The sequence below is a fragment of the Electrona antarctica genome (assembly GCF_951216825.1).
Source record: "Electrona antarctica genome assembly, chromosome: 4".
Lineage (NCBI taxonomy): Eukaryota > Metazoa > Chordata > Actinopteri > Myctophiformes > Myctophidae > Electrona > Electrona antarctica.
The window spans coordinates 9,059,711-9,080,661 of record NC_136809.1 but is presented as its reverse complement, the minus strand read 5'-3'; the positions used below and the strand labels follow the sequence as shown (position 1 = coordinate 9,080,661).

The 20,951-nt window shown below is 41.5% G+C and overlaps 1 protein-coding gene across 3 annotated transcripts in view; it reads right to left on the bottom strand.

Annotated features, from left to right (window-relative positions):
* Nucleotides 1–604: 604 nt before the first annotated feature.
* The window catches only part of LOC306921954 (uncharacterized protein), a 42,155-nt gene continuing 21,808 nt past the window's right edge, over nt 605–20,951 (bottom strand). Inside the window, exons 1-6 of one of the 3 annotated variants that reach the window (XM_079499296.1) lie at nt 13,656–13,745; nt 4,237–4,524; nt 3,808–4,089; nt 3,572–3,709; nt 2,348–2,409; nt 605–2,059 (exon numbers count right to left, since the gene is read on the bottom strand). In XM_079499296.1, the coding sequence (XP_079355422.1) occupies nt 1,952–2,059; nt 2,348–2,409; nt 3,572–3,709; nt 3,808–4,089; nt 4,237–4,524; nt 13,656–13,695 (918 nt within the window). In that variant the 5' untranslated portion in view covers nt 13,696–13,745 and the 3' untranslated portion in view covers nt 605–1,951. Of the gene's footprint in view, nt 2,060–2,347; nt 2,410–3,571; nt 3,710–3,807; nt 4,090–4,236; nt 4,525–13,655; nt 13,746–20,951 lie in introns of those variants that run through there. The other 2 variants (XM_079499297.1, XM_079499298.1) reach the window with 2 other exon arrangements.

Sequence of the window (20,951 nt, the reverse complement as noted above, 5' to 3'; positions counted from 1 at the left end):
CCATTCAATGATAGTGTAGTATCGCTCTAATCAAAGAGCACAGAAGCAAGAGATTATTGATGATCAACAATATTTGGATCATGGGGATCGAGATGGGGGATTTGCAAAATAAAAAATGATTAGATGATAGAATGATAATAACTTGGCCACAAAAAAAACCCAATAATTGCATCATATGACTTCCACATCAATTTCATGTTGCTCTATACCCTGGTAATCAAGGTCTCTTACTGCTGTTTTCTTGTGCCAATCATCATAAACTTTGACACTACATTAGGCTGCTATATATTAATATAAATCACACCCGTGTGAAGTGAGGGGCGCTCTCATCATTATACATCACAATATATCATCTCATGAACAACTACATTTATGTGATTGGTTAGCCGATTTGCTCGTCTACATATGACGTACAATTTCCCTTAATTGTCAATGGCATTTAATGTTTGTGTTGAAACAATCAAATCATATTTGGCGGACATTTGACCTAATTTCTCTTTTCATTGTCAATGGCAAATATTGAGATGTGTGGGGACAAAAGCTGTAGGAGGGGCTAGTGCCGCTCAAAAATAGCCAATCTAAAACTAGAAGAACAATCTTCCAATCCAATCCAATCAATTTTATTTATAAAGCACATTTAAAAACAACAGAGTTACAGTAGGCATAACAGTAAATAAAAACACAATGCAACATAAGGAGAACATACAATAGCCTACAAATAAATACAAAATCAATCAATCAGGGTATAAAAGCCAAAGAATAAAAATGAGTTTTAAGATGGGTTTTTACCAATCTCTAGCAACCATGAATTTGGACCAGGGCGCAGTTCGGCCATCTTTAAGACTTTTGGTTTCTTGCAAATATTCATTAACTCACTACAGCTGCCAGTGCCAACGCCACTGGGCTCCCTTTACAGTAAAACAGAGAATTTCCTATGTAACTGTAGTAAGGTTTCACATTTCATTTCATCGTTTTACTCACTGCTGGACTCCCAGGAGATACCATCTCTCCGTAAATGGGAGAGGGATTTTAACAATGAGTATATTGAGGATGACTGGCAAGAGGACATTGAATCAGTTAAAAAGGTTTACACCTGTAACAGACTAAGAGAAACACAACATAAAATTCTTCACAGATTACACATCACACCTGTGTTACTAAACAAAATGGACCGTTCAATATCTCCTTTATGTTCGAAATGTCAAACAGATCTCGGTACCTACTATCACTACTTTTGGGAATGTAAGTGTATATCCAGGTTCTGGGGCCAAGTGGCACGTGAGTTAAGCGACATCTTTAAGGTGAAAATAAAGAAGGATCCGGGAGCTTTCTTACTGGGACTCCCGTCAAAATAAATTAATTTGACACCCTTACAATTCAAACTATTTGATAAACTTCTACTTTCAGCCCGGAAATGCATTCTGATAAACTGGATTAAGGATAAGCCTCCAACGGTATAAATGTGGTATAAAGAGATCTTCGGTGTGCTACCCCATGAAAGACTCTGTGCCGTGCATAGAGGCAACAACGTTTCCTTTCAGGTGGTGTGGGCCCTATTATTAGATTATTTTCCTGCTGAAATTTCTCTGATCCTTCTAAAGGCCCAATGCCCCATTGATTGGACAGACCTAGGATAGGAAAAAGAAAAAAGAATGGGGAAAATAACTGTATGTCTATAATGGGCTCGAGGCATGTGCAATTCTTGGTTTGCTTTCCTTTTTGCTTGCTTTTCTTTTTGTTCTGTTTTTTACAGTATGGTGTGGATGATGGCGTAGATGAACTGGAGGAATCCCTGGCGCAAGGATTTGCGCCAGGGAAAAATACAAAATCACACCTGTGTGAAGGGAGGGGCGCTCTTATCACCATACATCATTTCATTCCAGACAGTCACAATTTGCGTCCTCAATGTTTGTGTTTACGCAATGTTTGTGTTTATACAAACACTCAAAACTCATACTGCATCTGTTTTATTCATGTGACGCAGTGACACTGTGTCATAGACCGTGGTGAGATTGGAGACAGGGGGGCTTAATTCAGACAATTCCGGTGAATTCCTTTTCTGGGGGGACAAGAAAACATGGATGTAAGAAAGACATGGGACAATGAAAGTGTATAAAAATAAACCTGCAGCGTGGGGGATAAGAGATGGTGACAGATTGTCTTCTACTGTAGCTTCATGAAAGGTCTAGGTTTGTTTTTTTATTACACATACTGTAGATATAGAACACACAGCAAACAGTGATGACGGTAGTTAGGGAGATGTGTGTGTGTGTGTGTGCGTGCGTGCGAGCGCGCCGTGCGTGCGTGCGTGCGTCAGTTTCAGTTATTATTAACTAATATTACTAACCTGCCTGTTAGTCCTTTTAACATTTACTTCAGTATAAACAGGTTCCTCTCTTTTGGTTGAATCTAGAAATGACAGTTAAAAAAACAATTGAAACTTGGAAAATATACTGTATATAATTGTAATTGAATATTACAATTAGCCTGATGGCTAATAAGTATGTCATTATTTTCTTGTTACTATTTTTAAAAGGTGTCACAATTTTAGGAAAACCACACGCGCGCGCACACACACACACACACACACACACACACACACACACACTTCCCAGAACATCATTTACTGTATGTACATACAGTAAAATGATAAATTGCACCCTCATCACTGAGGCAACCTTATCTATGTCTCTGTTTGGCTTTCGGGGAAGCCACGCTCTGCTCTGTGTAAACAGTGTGCTCTCTGCAGTGAGCCGAAGTGTGTGAAACGTTAAAAGACATCACTGGCTAGTGACTGTTTCAAGTTAATTATTATTACAAATGACAAACTATAGAAAAACAGAGTACTAAAAACAAAACAAAGACAGAAAGCCCCGTCTGGAAAGACTGGGGATTTCCATCAGTTAAGTTAAAGAGTTTAAGGGACTTGTTTTAGGGGATGGGGGGCGACCCCAGTGCATACAATGCCTTATTCATCGTGTCCCCGCCGGTTGGATTCCCGTCTGCCATTCCCCTGCTCTCTGTCTGCCTTCATGTCTCTCTATAACTGTCGCTATCAAAATATTACCATAAAAAGGGAAGCTTTTTGACACATATGATACAGTACCTGACAGTGACAACACAGGATGTTCAATGTTTACAGCTGCCTGTAAAACACCTACTCCATAATACTATGATCTTAATGAAACTGTCGGTACTTCTTCACAGTGGTTGCTGAAGTAAAACCAACCTGTTCAAGCTACTGAATGGATTTCAGTCATCAATATGAATTCATATATAGTTTCTAATCTGCAGTGCAATGAAGATATACATAATAACTGAAATAAAACAGATCATAAACTAGCTCCCAACTGTAGGCTACTTTCCAAGATGACACATTAATAAGCAAGTACGTATACAGTCGTTATCAGTGCTCAGCTTGTCTAACTATCTTTTACATTGAATTTAAACAGAAGGAACTTCATCTACTTGGCCATAATCTTTCTTATATCATTTCACAGTGCTGTATCTTTAGGACTTTGCGCCAAACAAATAGACTATTCAAAGTTCAAACTGAGCTTGTTTGGATTACCACGAGAAGTCATTGAGATGATGCCTTGAGGTGTTCTGTCCCTCTTCCTCTTTATTATTATCATCATCACAAAAAGGGCGATGATAACTGCAAGCACCACAAAACACAACCACCAATATCCTGTCCGGCTGTCGTCACCTGTGGGGAACATTTCAAATCAACATGATAAAATACAACAACAGAAAACATGATGACATAAAACATGTTGTTATGAACAGTGGTGGAACTGTCCTTACTTGTAATAATAATAAGGTTGTTCTCACTGCAGAGTGCTGTGAAGTTGAGTGACAGTGTGTTGGTGTTATTAGCAGGGTTGGCAGCAACACAGCTGTAAGAGGAGTTCAATGCCTTCTTATCTACAATGAGAGGAAGAGAGGGAACAGTGCTGGTCTGGTTCAGAATCTTCTCTCCTTTGTACCAGTAGAGAACGGTCTCATCAACCTTCTCTACAAAACACACCAGGCTGCAGCTCTCACTGCTCACAGCAGAGACCTTCACACCAGGCATCGGTGCAGGATCTGAAGTGGACAATCAAGACATGGAATTACCTATCTGTATTTGTAAACCCTAAACCACATTTGATTCAGTGACAGGCTGTTTTACATTGTTTATACTTCTCTATGTAAATGTAATTAGAATTATTTCCAAATACAAAGTTGTCTTACCATAAACAGTGAGATGATATAATGTACTTTTTTTCGTATTTGTATCTTCTAATTTATAAATCCCAGAATTCTTTCTCTGCAGTCCTGTGATTGTAAACTGTCCAGAGTCTTTATTCCACTGAAGTTGTTCTCTGAAATCTTTGTCCACGATCCTGCTTACACTGTCCAACACCACAGCAATAGCTGAATTATTTAAAGATAGAACTCCATCCTGAATTATTGGGATAGGTAGTGTGATGGATCCTCCAACAGTCTCCTTCACCACCGTCATATCAGATGTGTTCATCACTGTAAACATGAGGTGATATGACTGTCAGTTAAGATTAAGTAACAACACACATGCAATATTACAATATAGATCAAAGTGACAATTAAATGAGACACCACCCAATTTAACAAGTCAAGTGTGGATATATGAATAATGATAATTTGGGAATGTGATGAACCCTCTCCAGCCTTGTATTTTCAGATTAGTAAATTAGTAGTTTTCTTGCAGCAGGTTTGCACATGCTGTATGAGTAAAATGTCTGGACACCAAGACATGACCGACACTATTTCCTTTCTCACACTCTCGAAGCATCAGAGACTATATGGTGAAAGCAGACTTAGGTCCTGGTTCTATAATGTTATGTCCACTCCCCACCATTGCCATGGTGATGTTCTTTAGTGGCCTTGATAATGATAACCCTGACCCTCAGCACCTGTGCTGATCTAGAGCGCTATAAGAGTAAATTGTCTGTCTGTTGTCCACTCATATTATAGTGCATTGACGTCCTAGGACCGAAACATTTTCAACTTTTTACACCCTTCACTTTGAGCACAGAGCACTGAGCATGTTGAAATAAATTAAATACTATTTTTTAGTCTCTGCCAGTTTTCCTTTGTTTTTGAGACCACAGCACCTGCAATCAAACCTGAACAAAGGGTATCTTAATTCCCACACTCTGACAGAAATGTTTCCCCTATCTTGGATTTGTAACTACAGAATTATTTTGTAACCTATTAAAACCACTTCCCACTGGTATGAAACCCCCTGATAAGAAATTCCCTATTTAGACACAAAAGAAAGCCTTGTCCTCTTGTCAAATCAAACTCAACTTAGGTGACCTTCACACCAGAAAGCCTTACTGCGATTAAAACGAATCCTGCTGCACATTGTCGGAAAGTGTGCTTCGTTTGGCAGGTGTGAAGCATCATTCGAATCCTAATGCGCATCAAAGAACCGCATTCTACTCCGACCAAAAACGGGGGTTTCGCTTCGCTTCCAATCGCAAATAAAGGAAATGAAGCAAACAATGTGGCGGGCGAGGAGCTAAACACAGTTGGAGACGGAGAAGGCATATTTTACACAGCGCAAAGATGTCCCGCTACCGTGGATAGATAGACGTGGTCGAATGAGGAGACCCTGGTTGAAATGAGGACGAGTACATTAATCAATTGCTTAAGGAAACACATAAAAACACTGCAGTGTAGCTTACAGAATATTCTGTCTGTCTGTCTGTGCGTAAACATGGAGTGCTGTCACTGTGTGGGGACTGGGGAGTAGGGACTTTCATCTCGATAAACTTGTAAACATTTTGCGCTGCTGTCTGTTCTCAGTGCGCTCAGCACTGTGCCTCCATGCCCAAAAGAACAGTGCGTGGCTGCATGCGTATAGTGAGAGAGAGAGCGAGGGGGAGAGAGAGAGGTCCAATCCGACGGCACGACACATGCACGTTATGAGTATAATTTTAACACCATAGATTTCACTGTGTAGGCTAGTTTATGAATGGAACACATTGATAAAGGTCCCCCCTGCTGCGTTTCCAATTGATGCGGATGTAAGCGCAGTGTGAAGGCAAACCGCAGCAAATGAAATATGCAAGAATCCCAACTTCTCCGCCCATTCGCATCGAGTCTACCGAAGTATTAGGTGGGAATGTGACCTTATTCTATGCAACAGTATAGAGTCTGTTCTTCTATATGGCAGTGAATGCTGGACCCTGAAGCCAACCCTGCAGAAGTCTCTAAATGGGTGCTACACCAGAATGCGTGCGGGCAGTACTTAACATCAGCAAGAGTGTACAGTACATGCAGATTCTGTATGAGGGAACACCAAGGGTGAGCCAGACAATAACAGCCAGGAGAATGAGACTAGCAGGACACTGCCAAATACATCAAGAACTGCCAGCCAGCAAATTAGCCCTTCGCTAAACCCCACCCCAATAAGCAATTGTCCAATGCCAATCCAAATAGTTTAGCAACCGTTGCTAAGGAGGGGGAGGGCATTTTACAGAATGACAAAATGTACAGTATATAGGGCTGAAGTGATTAATGTATGTTTTGTAATAATTAATACAATCTACAAAGTAAGGAAAATTCAAGTTTTCAAATTAATGTAGTGGAGTAAAAGTACAATATTTGCCTCTGAGTGGCGTAGTGTAGTGGAGTAGAAGTAAAAGTACTGGAAATAGGAAATACAGTAAAGTGCAAATACCTCAAAATTGTACTTAAGTACAGTACTTGAGTAAATGTACTTAGTTACTTTCCACCACTATAAAATGATCCGCCAGCTTCAAAACGTCTTCTATTCCTTTCGGCTGTTACCTTCAGGGGCCGCTATGGCTTTATCTCCAAAACATCTAACATGAACTGTCCCTCTGATGTACCCGTTGCTGATCCTATCCATCCTTGTTACTCCCAGAAGGAACCTCAACTAGTCTCCGCTATACCTGCTCTGCTCCCCCAACTGGTCTCACCATTGTTTGTACACCTTCCCTTTCATTCTTGCTGACACTTTCCTATCACACATCACACCTGACACGTTTCTCCACCTATTCCAATGTGCTTGCAAATCACCATTAATTAACAGTGAATGACTTGTGTCCTAATAGAAGTTTAAAGTTTAAAGAGGAAGTGAAATATACTCTTCTTGCTGCAACCCTGCTGTTTCCCAAAAAAGAACAATTTTGATAGAGCTCCTATACTGTAAGTTACTAATTACGGAAGTCTAAAGCGGAAGTGAAGCATTTCACATCTTTAAACGTGGATTTTCACTAGATAACACATGGTTCCTGTTTCACCACTGAGGCATGGGTGAAACAGGAACCATGATGATTGGTTGTGTTGGTTGCCTGGTTTTGCAGTTAACTACAAACTTGTACAAAATGTAGAAAATAAAGCCATAAACTTCTAGCCTGATTATCAGACTGAAGCTCAGTGGAGTGGGCAGGGTAAATCAACCAGATTGATGAAGAATAATCATACAATACCTTAGTGTAATTTTCAAAAATGTACTTTTTGTAAAAAATATCTTACTACTACTTTTGTAATGCCTAAATTGTAAATTGTACAACAAGTAGCCTACTCTGACAACAAGTAGGCCTATATCAATGTGCATGCTTTTGTCCAGGTCGGGTAATACAGCCTGCAGAGCCACGCTGGCAACTGCTGTGCACTTCTTTGATGGATGTCTGCCTGAGCATGTTCTTTCTCACACTTCTGATAAAGGCTTCCTCATATTTGGTTTTGTAACACCATCAGCTTGTATTTCCTAGCAAGATATGGTCACACGTGCACGCGCACACACGCACGCACACACACACACACACACACACACACACACACACACACACACACACACACACACACACACACACACACACACACACACACACACACACACACACACACACACACTTCTTGATTCTTGTTCCTGAAAGTTAAACGGAACGGAAAAGAAAGCCACATACGTGCCAGGTTTCATGACACAGAGGTCATACGTAGAAGAACTTTTGTACAAACTTATTAAAAAACAAGAATTCATACATTATGAATAATAACCAGTAGCTTCCGTATAGATGTGTGTTTAATATAAGGGGGGTCCCTGCGGAGGTTGGTGCGGTGGTCCGCGGTAATGTTCCCTCTAATTTGTTTTCGGTCTGAGTAAACACTCAAACCTCCTGAGCAGACATCAGCAACTGCTGAGCAAACATACATCACCTTGACACCAACTAGCCCAACATGAGAGAATGCGTGAGCGCCCCACACTTCACACAGGTGTGATTTGTTTGTTTTTTTGCCAAATGGATTTTGGGAGTGAATCAATGAATAGTTACATAAGGCTACGCAATACAAGTTACAACATCTTTTTTTGTTAATATCAAGGTGGTAGGCTAGCAATTCTAGGAGCCTTTTCAGGCTGTGACCCGCCAAAGTAATCATATTTGAACTGGGGAGGGGCCACCCAGACAAGCAACAGAATGGTTCCACAGATAAATGTTGTGAAATAGCAGATGTACAAGGCCGTTGTGAACTTGTGGATTGGCTATTTGCACAATTGTTGCCTCCGTCTTATATAATAATAGGGCTGTCAATCGATTCAAATATGTAATCGCGATTAATCGCATGATTGTCCATAGTTAATTGCGATGAATCGCAAATTAATCGCATATTTTTTATCCGTTCTAAATATACCTTAAATCAGTGGTAGTCAAGATTTTTAATATCAAGGCCCATTATTACTTGCGCAAGCAGAGCGCGCAAGTACTGGTTTCGCCCAGGAGTGCACCGTGCACTGGTTTCGCCCAGGAGTGCACCGTGCACTGGTTTCGCCCAGGAGTGCACCGTGCACTGGTTTCGCCCAGGAGTGCACCGTCCCAGCAAATGAAATGACGTAATGACTACTGACTACTGAGCTAGCTATATCAGTTATTCCCTGACGTCATATGCTGGGACGGTGCATACGCATCAAAAGTAACCACAGTATACCGCTAATCAACTTACAAATTACATATACATATACATATACATAGGAACATTACCTCTAATCCTCCCGACACTAAAACATATCGTCCTTACGTCACCATCGAAAACCAATTACACCCTGGCATTGGGTCCTTTAATCCACATCTTTATACCAGTATTACCCTGACGTCATATGCTGGGACGGTCCATACGCATCAAAAGTAACCACAGTATACCGCTAATCAACTTACACATTACGTACATATACATATACATAGAGGCATTTCCTTTGAGAAACTAAAAAGGGATCCAGGACAGTTCTAAATCGATAGAACTGTATTTCTTTTATAGATAGAAACTTCTACACTACTTCATAATACAATTTTTTTACGTGCAAAAAGTAGGTACGTAGCAAATAGCTAAACCTAATAATTCAATATTTCAAACGTTCTTTCACAGAGAAGCTGAGATTTGACAGTTTGTAGCGGTCGAGAGTACTTGCGCGCTCTGCTTGCGCACTAGTAGGAAATGGCCTACTTGTGTGCAACAAGCAAGTAGGCACTCGACAGAGTAAAGTTCTAGTTTATTCTGCATTTGAGCCACGGACCACCATTTGATGACATTTAGCCTTCCAGACCCAAACTAAAGAACTGTATTGATGTTGGTACCATTTAGTCCATGAGTGGGCAATGAGTGGGCAAAACCATACCTATATTAAATTGTTTAGAAGGTCAACACTTCCACAGGAGCAGCTTTTTCATATTTATCACACATTTTGTTATTTTCACCTATATACATGATGGGTGAATAGGATGAAAAAAATTAAGAACTAGTGATCACCATCCCTAGTTGATTAATTACATGCAAACAATGATTTATTGTATTACAAGTTTTCTGAAATTGTATATTTAAATATGCAAATTAGGCATTATATAGGAAAATATGCCTGATTTTGCCTAACTTTCCCGAATCAATATTCAATCCAAATATTGGATTGAATATTGTATTGACAGAGTCAACATTCTTATTTCATTTTGTTAACATGTCAAAGTCAAAGGTTTTAAACGAGGGAATATTCAATGTCCATATACCGGTAGTAGCCAATGTCTAACTATAAATGTAAATATAAAAGTATCTGTGTCTGTACAGCTGTACGTCTGTAATCCATGTTCGCCCCACCTACTTCAAATTCGACACACGCGTTCCACACCCCCACAGGGAGTGCAGTGCCCGGTGTCGAGTTGGTTGTCCAGAACCGCCACAAAAGGCCTCTGCCTGAGCCACAGCTGACATCACAAGGCCTCTGCCTCTGCAACTCTATATTTGGGCATGCCTAAATACGGGTTCGTCCCACCGACTTCTGACATCTGCATAGACCCCATATTTGGGCATGCCTGACAAAGATGGGCATAAATGGTGATACCGCTGACATCATGACTTGACCAGCTCAACAGAATGATAAATTGGCTAATAGATGGCAGTTACAGATCACCTTTTTTACATGCCAATATGCCGAAAGGTACCCGAGCCTACCGCAACTGGATGCGTGACGCACAACAACGTGCACGGAGAGCTGAGTCAGACAAAGCACGAGATGCACGCCTATAGCTGCAAGATCTGTGATTGCATGGGCTGGATTGGGGGTCAAATCAACTAATGATTCCCGAGTGCGGCGCACGCTGCGGCTCACCAAGAGATGGGTCAAATGCGGAGAACAAATTTCACTGCGGTAACGTCTGTGACTAATCGTACGACTTTGTCAATGTCAATGCGGGATGCACACTCAGTCCACGCATCACCCTGTGTCCAACCGACATCATATATCCATTCACTCTGCCCTGCCAACAGTTTCCAGTGAAACCCTGCTTCGGCATGACTGTCAATAAGTCTCAGGGCCAGACACTACACCGTGTTGGGGTCTTCTGCATGAGGGACTTCTTCAGCCATGGCCAGTTCTATGTGGCGGCCAGTAGGGTTAGCAAATCAAGCAGGCATTCTTGCTCGAGATGAAGAGACAAACAAGAAGTGCCAGTTTATCAGCAATGTTGTTTTTAAAGAGGTCCTTACAATAATTACCCGGTGTCGAGTCGGTCAGCATATACTGTCAAATTGGGAAAGACTTATTTTCAAATTATTGTATTTGTGTGCAGAATTTTGCATTAAAAAATATATGAAAGTATTGAATAAGTAAAATGACTATTCCAATCAATTACCCATACTTGAATTATGCAGAAAGGTGTGATTATAGGTCTCTACACAATGATGGCTCAAACGTTGATCATATATTTTTGTAAGAATGTGTGTGGTAATATAGGTGTCCACATATTCAATGCATGATAACGACCACTAAGCTATGTGTCTGCAATGGTTATCATGCCAAACTGTGAATTAGAGATGCACAACAAGTCAAAAAAAATTACACCAGCTTTGCCCACCCATTTGATTCTATAGCTATGGCCCTGGCTCGTGTTATCACACTATAATAGTGTTTCTGATTGTATCTCTAGAGTTACAAAACGTACAAACACATGTTACCACTCAAATTAAAGCTTAGAATGGTGAGCAGTTTTCTATAGCCATTAGGAACATGTTGGTTCAGAATCTGGTTCTTAGCACACACTTCCAAAATGGGGATATTTGCAAGCCTTATTTTAAATTTCTTAGATGTGTGTGCAAAATACTGCATTAAAAGCCCATTTAAGCATATATGGAAGTTTTGTGGAAGTAAAATAACCATTCCAATCAATTCCCCATATTTGAATTATGCAGAAAAGTGGTTTCATTGGTCTCTGCACAAAGTAAGGTTCAAACGTTGATCATATATTTGTTCTCACAATTTGCATGTGGCAATATAGGGGTGCATGTATTCAATGCATGATAACTACCACTAAGCTGCTAGTCTGCAATTGTTATCATACAAAAATGTGAAGTAGACATGTACAGCTAGTCAAAAATTCAAACAAGAATTTGCCCACCCATTTCGTAATTAACAAGCAAATTAGGGGGGTCTGGCTCATGGACTAATTAGGAGAGATAACAGGCCAATGTTGATCAAAATATTTTTTCGACATTCTCAAATTGTGTAGAAGTAATGCAGATGTTTAACAATTACTTTTAAGTTTAACTGTTGAGAGTGTGAAATTGAACCAAATGGACCCACTTGGTTTAATTGTACACTCTCCAGAGTTAAAGATCTCTAAGGGTTCATTTGGTTACCAAGTCTCCATCATTTAGCTGGGGACCACCTGGAACCCCCTCAAGGACCACTGGTGGTCCCCAGACCACAGGTTCAGAACCACTGCTTTAGTGCTTTTCAAATTTTACATACTCTTATCAACATGGGAGAATGCTTGGTTTTTACTATGAATATCAATGAATAGGGCTGACTACCGCGGGGACCCCCGTTATCCGCGGACCCCCACGTAGTATCCTGCGGACCCCCGCGGAGGACTCAGCAGGGGGCCGCGACATTCTGCGTGGGGGTCCGCGACGCACGGTGGTCCTCGCGGACGTCGGCAAGGAAACAACCAAATGGACCAACAGTCTTTTTTTTTTTTGGACACGGACTGAGACAACAAGCGCCCACACTGGTTACATTGCTTATCTGTCATGCAAACGCTATCTGTACAGCCTACAATGTTCAACGTCAGATTATTAACTCCCCCTTGTGCCAGTGCCATTATCATCTGCCAGTAAACACAACACAGATAGCACATGGCTAACTTGTTAGCTGTGCCAGCCAGGGAGGAGGAGGCATGACAACTGCTCGGTTTTTGCCCCCTCAATGTCGTAACTCTTCTATTAGTTGGCTCTGGGTCAAACCACCGCGATGGGAAATGGCTGTGAATGTGCGTGGCAGAGGAATTGTACAATGCGAACTGTATAATCGTAATACTTTGGCACAAACCAACTATTGGCGAAGAACAATATTGATGTAACTAAGAGTTTCGATGAGTTAGCTATATTTTATATACAGAGATTTAGAAGGAATAAGCGGTGGCTTCCAGGCGTGTGTGCGTGTGTGTTTGTTGGTGGCTTAGCCAATGGCGCAAGGGGAGGCAGTGTTGCCAGGTCCGCGAATTATAAGCGAGTCGGAGTTGGAGTGTGTGTAAGTAGTGTGTTGAAAGGTGTTTTTGTGGGCTTTTGAAATATGCGGACTTGGCAACCCACTCAGCAGCAAGATCTACCGGTCGACTAGCGGTGTCGCAAGTTTCCAGGGTAAACACTAACCAGTCGCTTCTTCGAAGCTACTGGTAAAAAGTTCAAAGTTTCTTTATTCATATTTTCCAAATAACATATGGGTCAATGAAACATTACCCACTTCCTTGCCATTTTGGCCACAGTATGCCTTTCTGTATTTTATCTATGAAATACTTTTGCCACCAACATGTTGTTGCTGTCGAGCTGCAGAAAAAATCTTGCACAAAAGTAGCTAAAATAGCCAATAGTCTACAAGCTCACAATGCATCACATCACAACACAATACATTGTGACCTTGTTGATCTTGTATTTTCACTATTTTGTACAAGTAGACCTACTGTAAAAGTACAAGTGAAAATGGTTACATCAGTGAGTTTTATAAATATTTAACCAATAGACCAGGACAAATACTATTAGCCAATAGAATAAGACCGTCTAATAAGTCAACTTGATATCACATGTCACAGGAAAGTTAAGAATAAACAGTAATTTACCTATGAAAAAGACCAAAATCGTCAGGTTTGGTATCAACATCGTAGTGCATGTCCTCACTCGGTTATCTTGTTTTTCAGCAGGTGCACAAACGGCTGTTTGTCGAATGAGTCATTACACCCTGGAAACAAGAAGTAGTACCAGTATTTAGGCCACCCCCAGCCCACCCCCATGCTGGAACTGCAGGTGCACATGGGCTCAAGTCACTGTGTATTTGGTAGAAAATTGGATGGACGAAAAAGGAAATTGGGACAATTTCTGACATAAAACTGCAATCTTCAACCATGTATTACTATAATGTTTCGAATGCTTAGCAGATTTTGGGACCATTGGCATTAATCACCATTCAACTCCCCACCTATCTCTCTTGGATAAACAGTGTACACACACAGATCCTGGCTGCATGTCTGTGTAAACAAACTAAACATACATGGTGACAGCAGGTGAGGCCTGTATATATAATGTACAAAGAAAGGCACCAGGATGGATGAATGATCACCAGTAATATGCCATCCAGGGATAACATATATAGGAGTCGTATTATTACACATAGTAGCAGAGGTCCTCAGAGTTAGAACTAAACACAACCATGTTTTTTTCTTTTCTTTAGGGTCTCCTATTAATTCAATGGAGTGTTGTGAACTTTTATTTTGGGACAAAATTGGTTATTTTTTTGCTATTCTTCAGACCTAGGTCTAAAGGCCTAAACTAAGGGCTAAGGTGACTGTCAAAGTTGTATAGCAGGTTGCCATATGAGTACCGTACCGCTTGTACCTTTCTGTGGGTGTGTTCAAAACAGACAGACAGGTTTTTGGAGTTAGTTAGAATGTGTGAGAGTACTATGACTATCCGTCCCAACTCGTCACCTGTTAGGTGTGAGAATACATTGAACTTGGTGGAAAGCTTCAGTCCTAATGTATGTAATGTGCGGTCTGACATGTTAACTCAATGTTAATAACAATACTAATACTATTGCTAATAGACCTATACTAACTAACTGGCTGTTTTCAGACATTGTCTACACAGGAAATTGAATTGCCTAGTTTACGCCAGACAGATTAGCTTGTTTGCATAAAGTTCAGTGGTTTGCATAAAGTTCAGTGGTGCCAACGGAACAGAGCAACCCTTAGGCCCTCATTTATCAACCGTGCGTACGCCAAAATATGGGTGTACGCCGAAATTACCGCAATTTTCGGCATTTACGATTTGCGCCAAAGATTGAAAATGATCTTGTGCCAAGACAAAACTCACGTCTGGTCGGGAGCTGTCGTACGCTTTGTCCTCACCTGTTTTTCTGTCGTAGAACAGCGGAGCAGCATTGTTTGACCAGCTGAGAGGCTGTCACAGGCATCTAAACATATGTATTCACTCCTAAAATGTTTATATAAAACTGTATAGGTATATATGGGCTAAATACATATAAGATGTGTCTTTGTGTCATATGAAATTAGTAGGAGATTTCCAACTTTACAAGTAATTAAAATCGCGCAATTAAAAACAATGTTGCAAGTTAGATGCTTAAGCCATTTAAACAGTGTTTTGCATGAGCGCATACATGCGAGGATTTGGGCTGTCTGTGCTGAAATATTTCCATGACGGGACGTTGGAGAGTACTATAGGCTAGTGCAGTGCTGCAGCTGCGGAGAGTCCCAACGTGGGTAGCCTACTGTAGCCTAATCTACAGCAGGCCGATGTCTTTCTGGAGTTACGGTATGTGCAATCTCCTCCTCGTTTAATAAACCCGACGTGTCGCTCGAATGCCAAATGTACCGTGCCAGCGCACGTGGGAACCGCATCGGAGATAAAGGTAGGCTACCCAGCCAGCCCACCACCACCAGTGCCCAGCCACTGCAGCGACTGCGAGGCAATCTAAATAGTCTGTCGAACGTGCGGTGCATGGTCAGTTGGTCACGGTCACGGACGGACCACAGTGATAGAGAGAGACAGACAGACAGGACAGGAGGAGCACCTATGCAAAACAGCAGCGTGTGTGTGCCTATTTGTTATTTAATTCATGGTTCACAGGTTCAGGTTTTCGTTCACCAATATATCTTGTTGTATATTAAATTAAAAAGACTTTAATAATTTAATATACAACTAACAACACACAGTGACAGTTGCTTGCAAATTGCGATATGTGCGTGCGTGCGTGCGGGGGGGGGGGTGATGCGGGCAGCAAGGGAAGCGAAGCGAGAGGAGAAACAGACAGCGTAGTCCTACAGCTTTATTTAATTCATGCAGGTTTATTTATTTAAGATACAACAAGTTGCTTGTGCGTGCGTGTGCGTGCGTGCGTCTGTGTGTGTGTATGGGAGGGGGCAGCAAGGCAACTTAGGCAAGCGAGTGAAACTTTCTTTCCCTGTAACCATGGTTTCCAGGTCGTATTGCAGTTGTTCATGTCGCAAAACCGAGGGCGCGGCTAGATTTTATAGGGCGTGCCAGATTGATTTCAGTCGTCACATTTATCACTGCTAGGAATGAAATTAGGAAGGAACAGCTGTCTACGATCACTTTGTAAATGCCGACCCGACGTGGGTGTACTACGAATCCTACACTCGAATTTGGGGCAGAATTTGCACTCAATTGATAAATGAGGGCCTTTAATGTCTATGCAGTTTTAGACGTCTGTGGACGTCTTTGGTATTACCGCACGGGCAGAGCCCAAGACGTCTGTGGACGTCTTTGAAAAAAAAAAATATATATATATTTTATAATTATTTGTTTTGTATTAAAAAAAATCTGATGGAATTTTTAATACGTGGTGCCAAAGTTTGTGTTTTCGCCATTGAGAATGCATTTGGCGTTTAAATTAAATAACTCAGAAACTATAAAACATTTCAAAGTAAAAGGTTCCAGCATGTGTCTCCACAGTCAGCTGAATTATAAAAAAATCACACCCGTGTGAACTGAGTGGTGTAAGGTCTTATATAGCCCGTCTGACGTAATGAAATCATGTCTGACGTAATGAAATCACACCCGGGTGAACAGGGTGAACATAGCAACCATGCAATTTTTTTCTGCACAGACTAACAAAGCCAGTTGTAGGAGTGGTTTACACCACTCAAAAATGTGAATGGATTTTCTAGGTGAAAGTGATTTTTGGGCAGTTTTGCGTGGGCAAATATGATAGGCCTAATAAGTGTATTCATAATAACAGTTTTCTCAAGAGGAAAGGTGAACAAAGATCCCAAAGACCACAGACACAGGTCTGTGATGCAAATGACAGTGTATTTACTATTTTAGTTCTCATAACTATCTATATCTAGAATGATTTATACTGCAGAAAGAAGCAGCCTCCATTATTGTTACTAACTAGTATTCACTTTTGTTTTTAGTTTTTTTGTGGCTTTCGCCTTTATTTTATATTTTTTATGGAGGGATAGACAGTAGGCTGACATAGAGAGACGGGGGGTGACATGCAGTAAAGGCCGTCGGGATCGGGAGTCGAACCCGCGGCACACTGCCAGACTGAAGATGCAGCCAAGGTGCCTGGACCACTGAGCCGCGGCCCAGAACTGTTACTAACATTAATGTTAGGCTATAACTCTCTCTCTCTCTCTCTCTCTCTCTCTCTCTCTCTCTCTCTCTCTCTCTCTCTCTCTCTCTCTCTCTCACACAGCCAGTGGGTTTTCTCTATCTTACATGTAGCCTAAGCTAAAGATATGTTTTATATGCCCTAGTCAGTATATTCAAATCATATGCTAAATGAGTGCTAACACAGCAGGTACAGCGAATGTGGCCTTTCAGAGAACATAGTAAGGAACTCATCAATAACCAAACTTCATGTCACCTTATTACAAAAATGCCTGGCACAAATGTTGAAACAACCACTGTCTGAAGAACCATAACAATGAATAATAATTTGAAATTCTATTTCATGTTCATGATAGGATTTAGTTATTAAATGAGAAACGAATCAAAGGATAACTTGGCACACTCATGAATACCGTGTTTTAGAACCTCTGGTGCTGGTGCTGTCCATGGTACTGATATTTGGTCCTGGTACAGTAAATAATTCTGATGTTTTATTGCCAAGAATGTTGTTGATTCGACAAACAAATTGACATTCATAATAACACAAAATAGCAGTGACACAAGAATCCTTTTAAATTCAACTGCCACATAAAATCACACTCGTGTGAAGTGGAGAGACATTCTGATGATGTCAACAACATGACATCACGGACATTCCGTGCTCAAACGGACATTCCGTGTTCAAACGGACATTCCGTGCTCAAACGGACATTCCATGCTCAAACGGACATTCCGTGCTCAAACGGACATTCCGTGTTCAAACGGACATTCCGTGTTCAAACGGACATTCCGTGCTCAAACGGACATTCCGTGCTCAAACGGACATTCCGTGCTCAAACGGACATTCCGTGTTCAAACGGACATTCCATGCTCAAACGGACATTCCGTGCTCAAACGGACATTCCATGCTCAAACGGACATTCCGTGTTCAAGCGGACATTCCGTGCTCAAACAGACATTCCATGCTCAAACGGACATGCCATGCTCAAACGGACATTCCGTGTTCAAACGGACATTCCATGCTCAAACGGACATGCCATGCTCAAACGGACATTCCGTGCTCAAACGGACATTCCATGCTCAAACAGACATTCCATGCTCAAATGGACATTCCGTGCTCAAACGGACATTCCATGCTCAAACGGACATTCCATGCTCAAACGGACATTCCGTGTTCAAACGGACATTCCATGCTCAAACGGACATTCCATGCTCAAACGGACATTCCATGCTCAAACGGACATTCCGTGTTCAAACGGACATTCCATGCTCAAACGGACATTCCATGCTCAAACGGACATTCCGTGTTCAAACGGACATTCCGTGCTCAATCGGACATTCCATGCTCAAGCGGACAGACAGACATACACACAAAGCTGTGCATTGTTGCGGCTGCACCGCTCCAAAATAAATAAGCTGGTGGAATGGTAGAGCACTAGTATGAATGATGTACAGTATTATGATGATTATGAAGTTGTTTATCACCATAAAGCTTAATAAGGACATAAGCATAAAGAGGCCCTGATTTACAGCAGGGGTTTTCAACTGATTGTGAACCAGGGACCACAACGCGGACTAAAGCCCAATCCACACCATTTGCAATTTCTTGCAACAAAATAATTTTAAGGTCAACCACACCAATGCAACTCCTTGCAACTCAAGGAGTTTCATTGGTGTGGTTGACCTTAAAATGGTTTTGTTCCAAGGAGCTTATGAATGAACCTGGGGACCACTGTTGTGTTGGGATTTGCTAAGATTAGTGCTTTTGTAACACTTGCTATGCAATGCATCCCATGTCTATACATACCACTGTTTCTCAACCGATGGTCCACGTACTACTAGTGGTCCATGGCATACTAGGCCTGCGGGTCATCCATGGGAAAATGTTTTAAAATATAAATTAAAATGCCTTTGTTAAATGTATTCAAATATGTTTAAATGCAGTATTTCAAAAGTCCATCAAATGCAAGAAAATATTTGAATTAATAGCCAATAAAATGATTGAAATTACGATACTTGCACGATTTGACTGAAATATAGGAGTGGTCCAGAGCCAAAAGATTTTATTAAGTGGTGCAACCACTTCCTTAAGTGACTATGTGTGTGGCTGGGTGGGTGGGTGGGTGCGTCTGAGCACGAAAACAGCATGGTTGTTTTTCACCACCTGTGCGCAACCTAACACACACACAAACACACGCACATATTAACTGTATATATGGTGATTTCGGGTGTGCCAGTACAGTACAGTGACAGTACAGTAAAGTACAGTAGAAGGTAGCCCCATATGTGCCCTCTCCCTACGCTCATTCTGTAGCTCCGAGATGAGTTCACAGAAAGAGCCCCTCCCACCCCGTTCAGAGACGGCGCATGTTTCCACAATTCCCCATTTCTTACCCTTTTCTAAACAATATATCAAAAACGTGAAGTGGCTTTCAGGGTTTACACTAATTCAACGTCAACAACGCCAAAGAAAATCCAACTTTAAACGGTTACACGAGCGTCTAGCGGTTGTTTAGCATGTTTTTCAAGGAAGTTGAAAAGCTTTAGCGCCTCCCCGGCGCCTCCCCTGGTCGAAAATGTCCAACTGACTTCAGTTCACTCGACATGCCCGCGCACACGCACCAATCCCTTGATAAACATGGAATCGGCTGACTAAACCAACCGCTGTAACGCTCGTAACCGTTTAAAGTTGGATTTTCTTTGGCGTTGTTGACGTTGAATTAGTGTAAACCCTGAAAGCCACTTCACGTTTTTGATATATTGTTTAGAAAAGGGTAAGAAATGGGGAATTGTGGAAACATGCGCCGTCTCTGAACGGGGTGGGAGGGGCTCTTTCTGTGACCTCATCTCGGAGCTACAGAATGAGCGTAGGGAGAGGGCACATATGGGGCTAAGTAGAAGGTATACAGTAGAGGGACCCCCACACGGTAACTCTGTAATTTCTCAACCGTTTCGGACGCAGGACGGCTCGCCGGAATCGGCCTGGCCGATTCCCAGGGGGGGACCCACACGGAGTTGCACCACTCACTTCACACGAGTGTGATTTTTGAGAACCACTGATCTATTCCGAATACTATCACACGGTTAGTTACCCTTATTCCATTCTCTTACTTTATCCAACCTTCCATTAAACTGATATTACTGATAGAGCAGACACAATATGACATGATTATATTGGCACATTTCCTAATAATGATGACTCAATCAGGCAAGCTGGAACACAGAGATTCTAACTCCTTTTTCAGTGGAATTTCGTAACTCCCAGTATTACCTGACAACATTGACACACTTCCACGGAACAGTGCACAAAAGTTTAGTGCACTGTTCCGTGGAAGAAAATGCAACATCTTCACAGGAACCACATACTGTACAATAAATACCTTCATGGAGAGAGAGAGAGAGAGAGAGAGAGACACACACACACACACACACACACAGAGAGTATGCATAAAGGCTCTGGAGGTTCTAGGTCAAATACAAAGTGCAGCGGAAGGACACCTGTTTTGTTTTGGTGCCAATGTGTGGGCGGCTGGTCATGACATATACTGTACTGTAGGAACAAACTGTCACGCTATGGGTCTTCACCACACCACATCTCACCACATCTCACCACATCTTCACCACACCACAAATATGCATGTGTGCATTTCTCATTAATTATCCATATGACGAGTTCATAATTGAGTCCTCCATGGACTACTGTCATCTATTCTAAACTACACTACTCATGAAACACACTGAACACAATAGACATGAGGTAATTT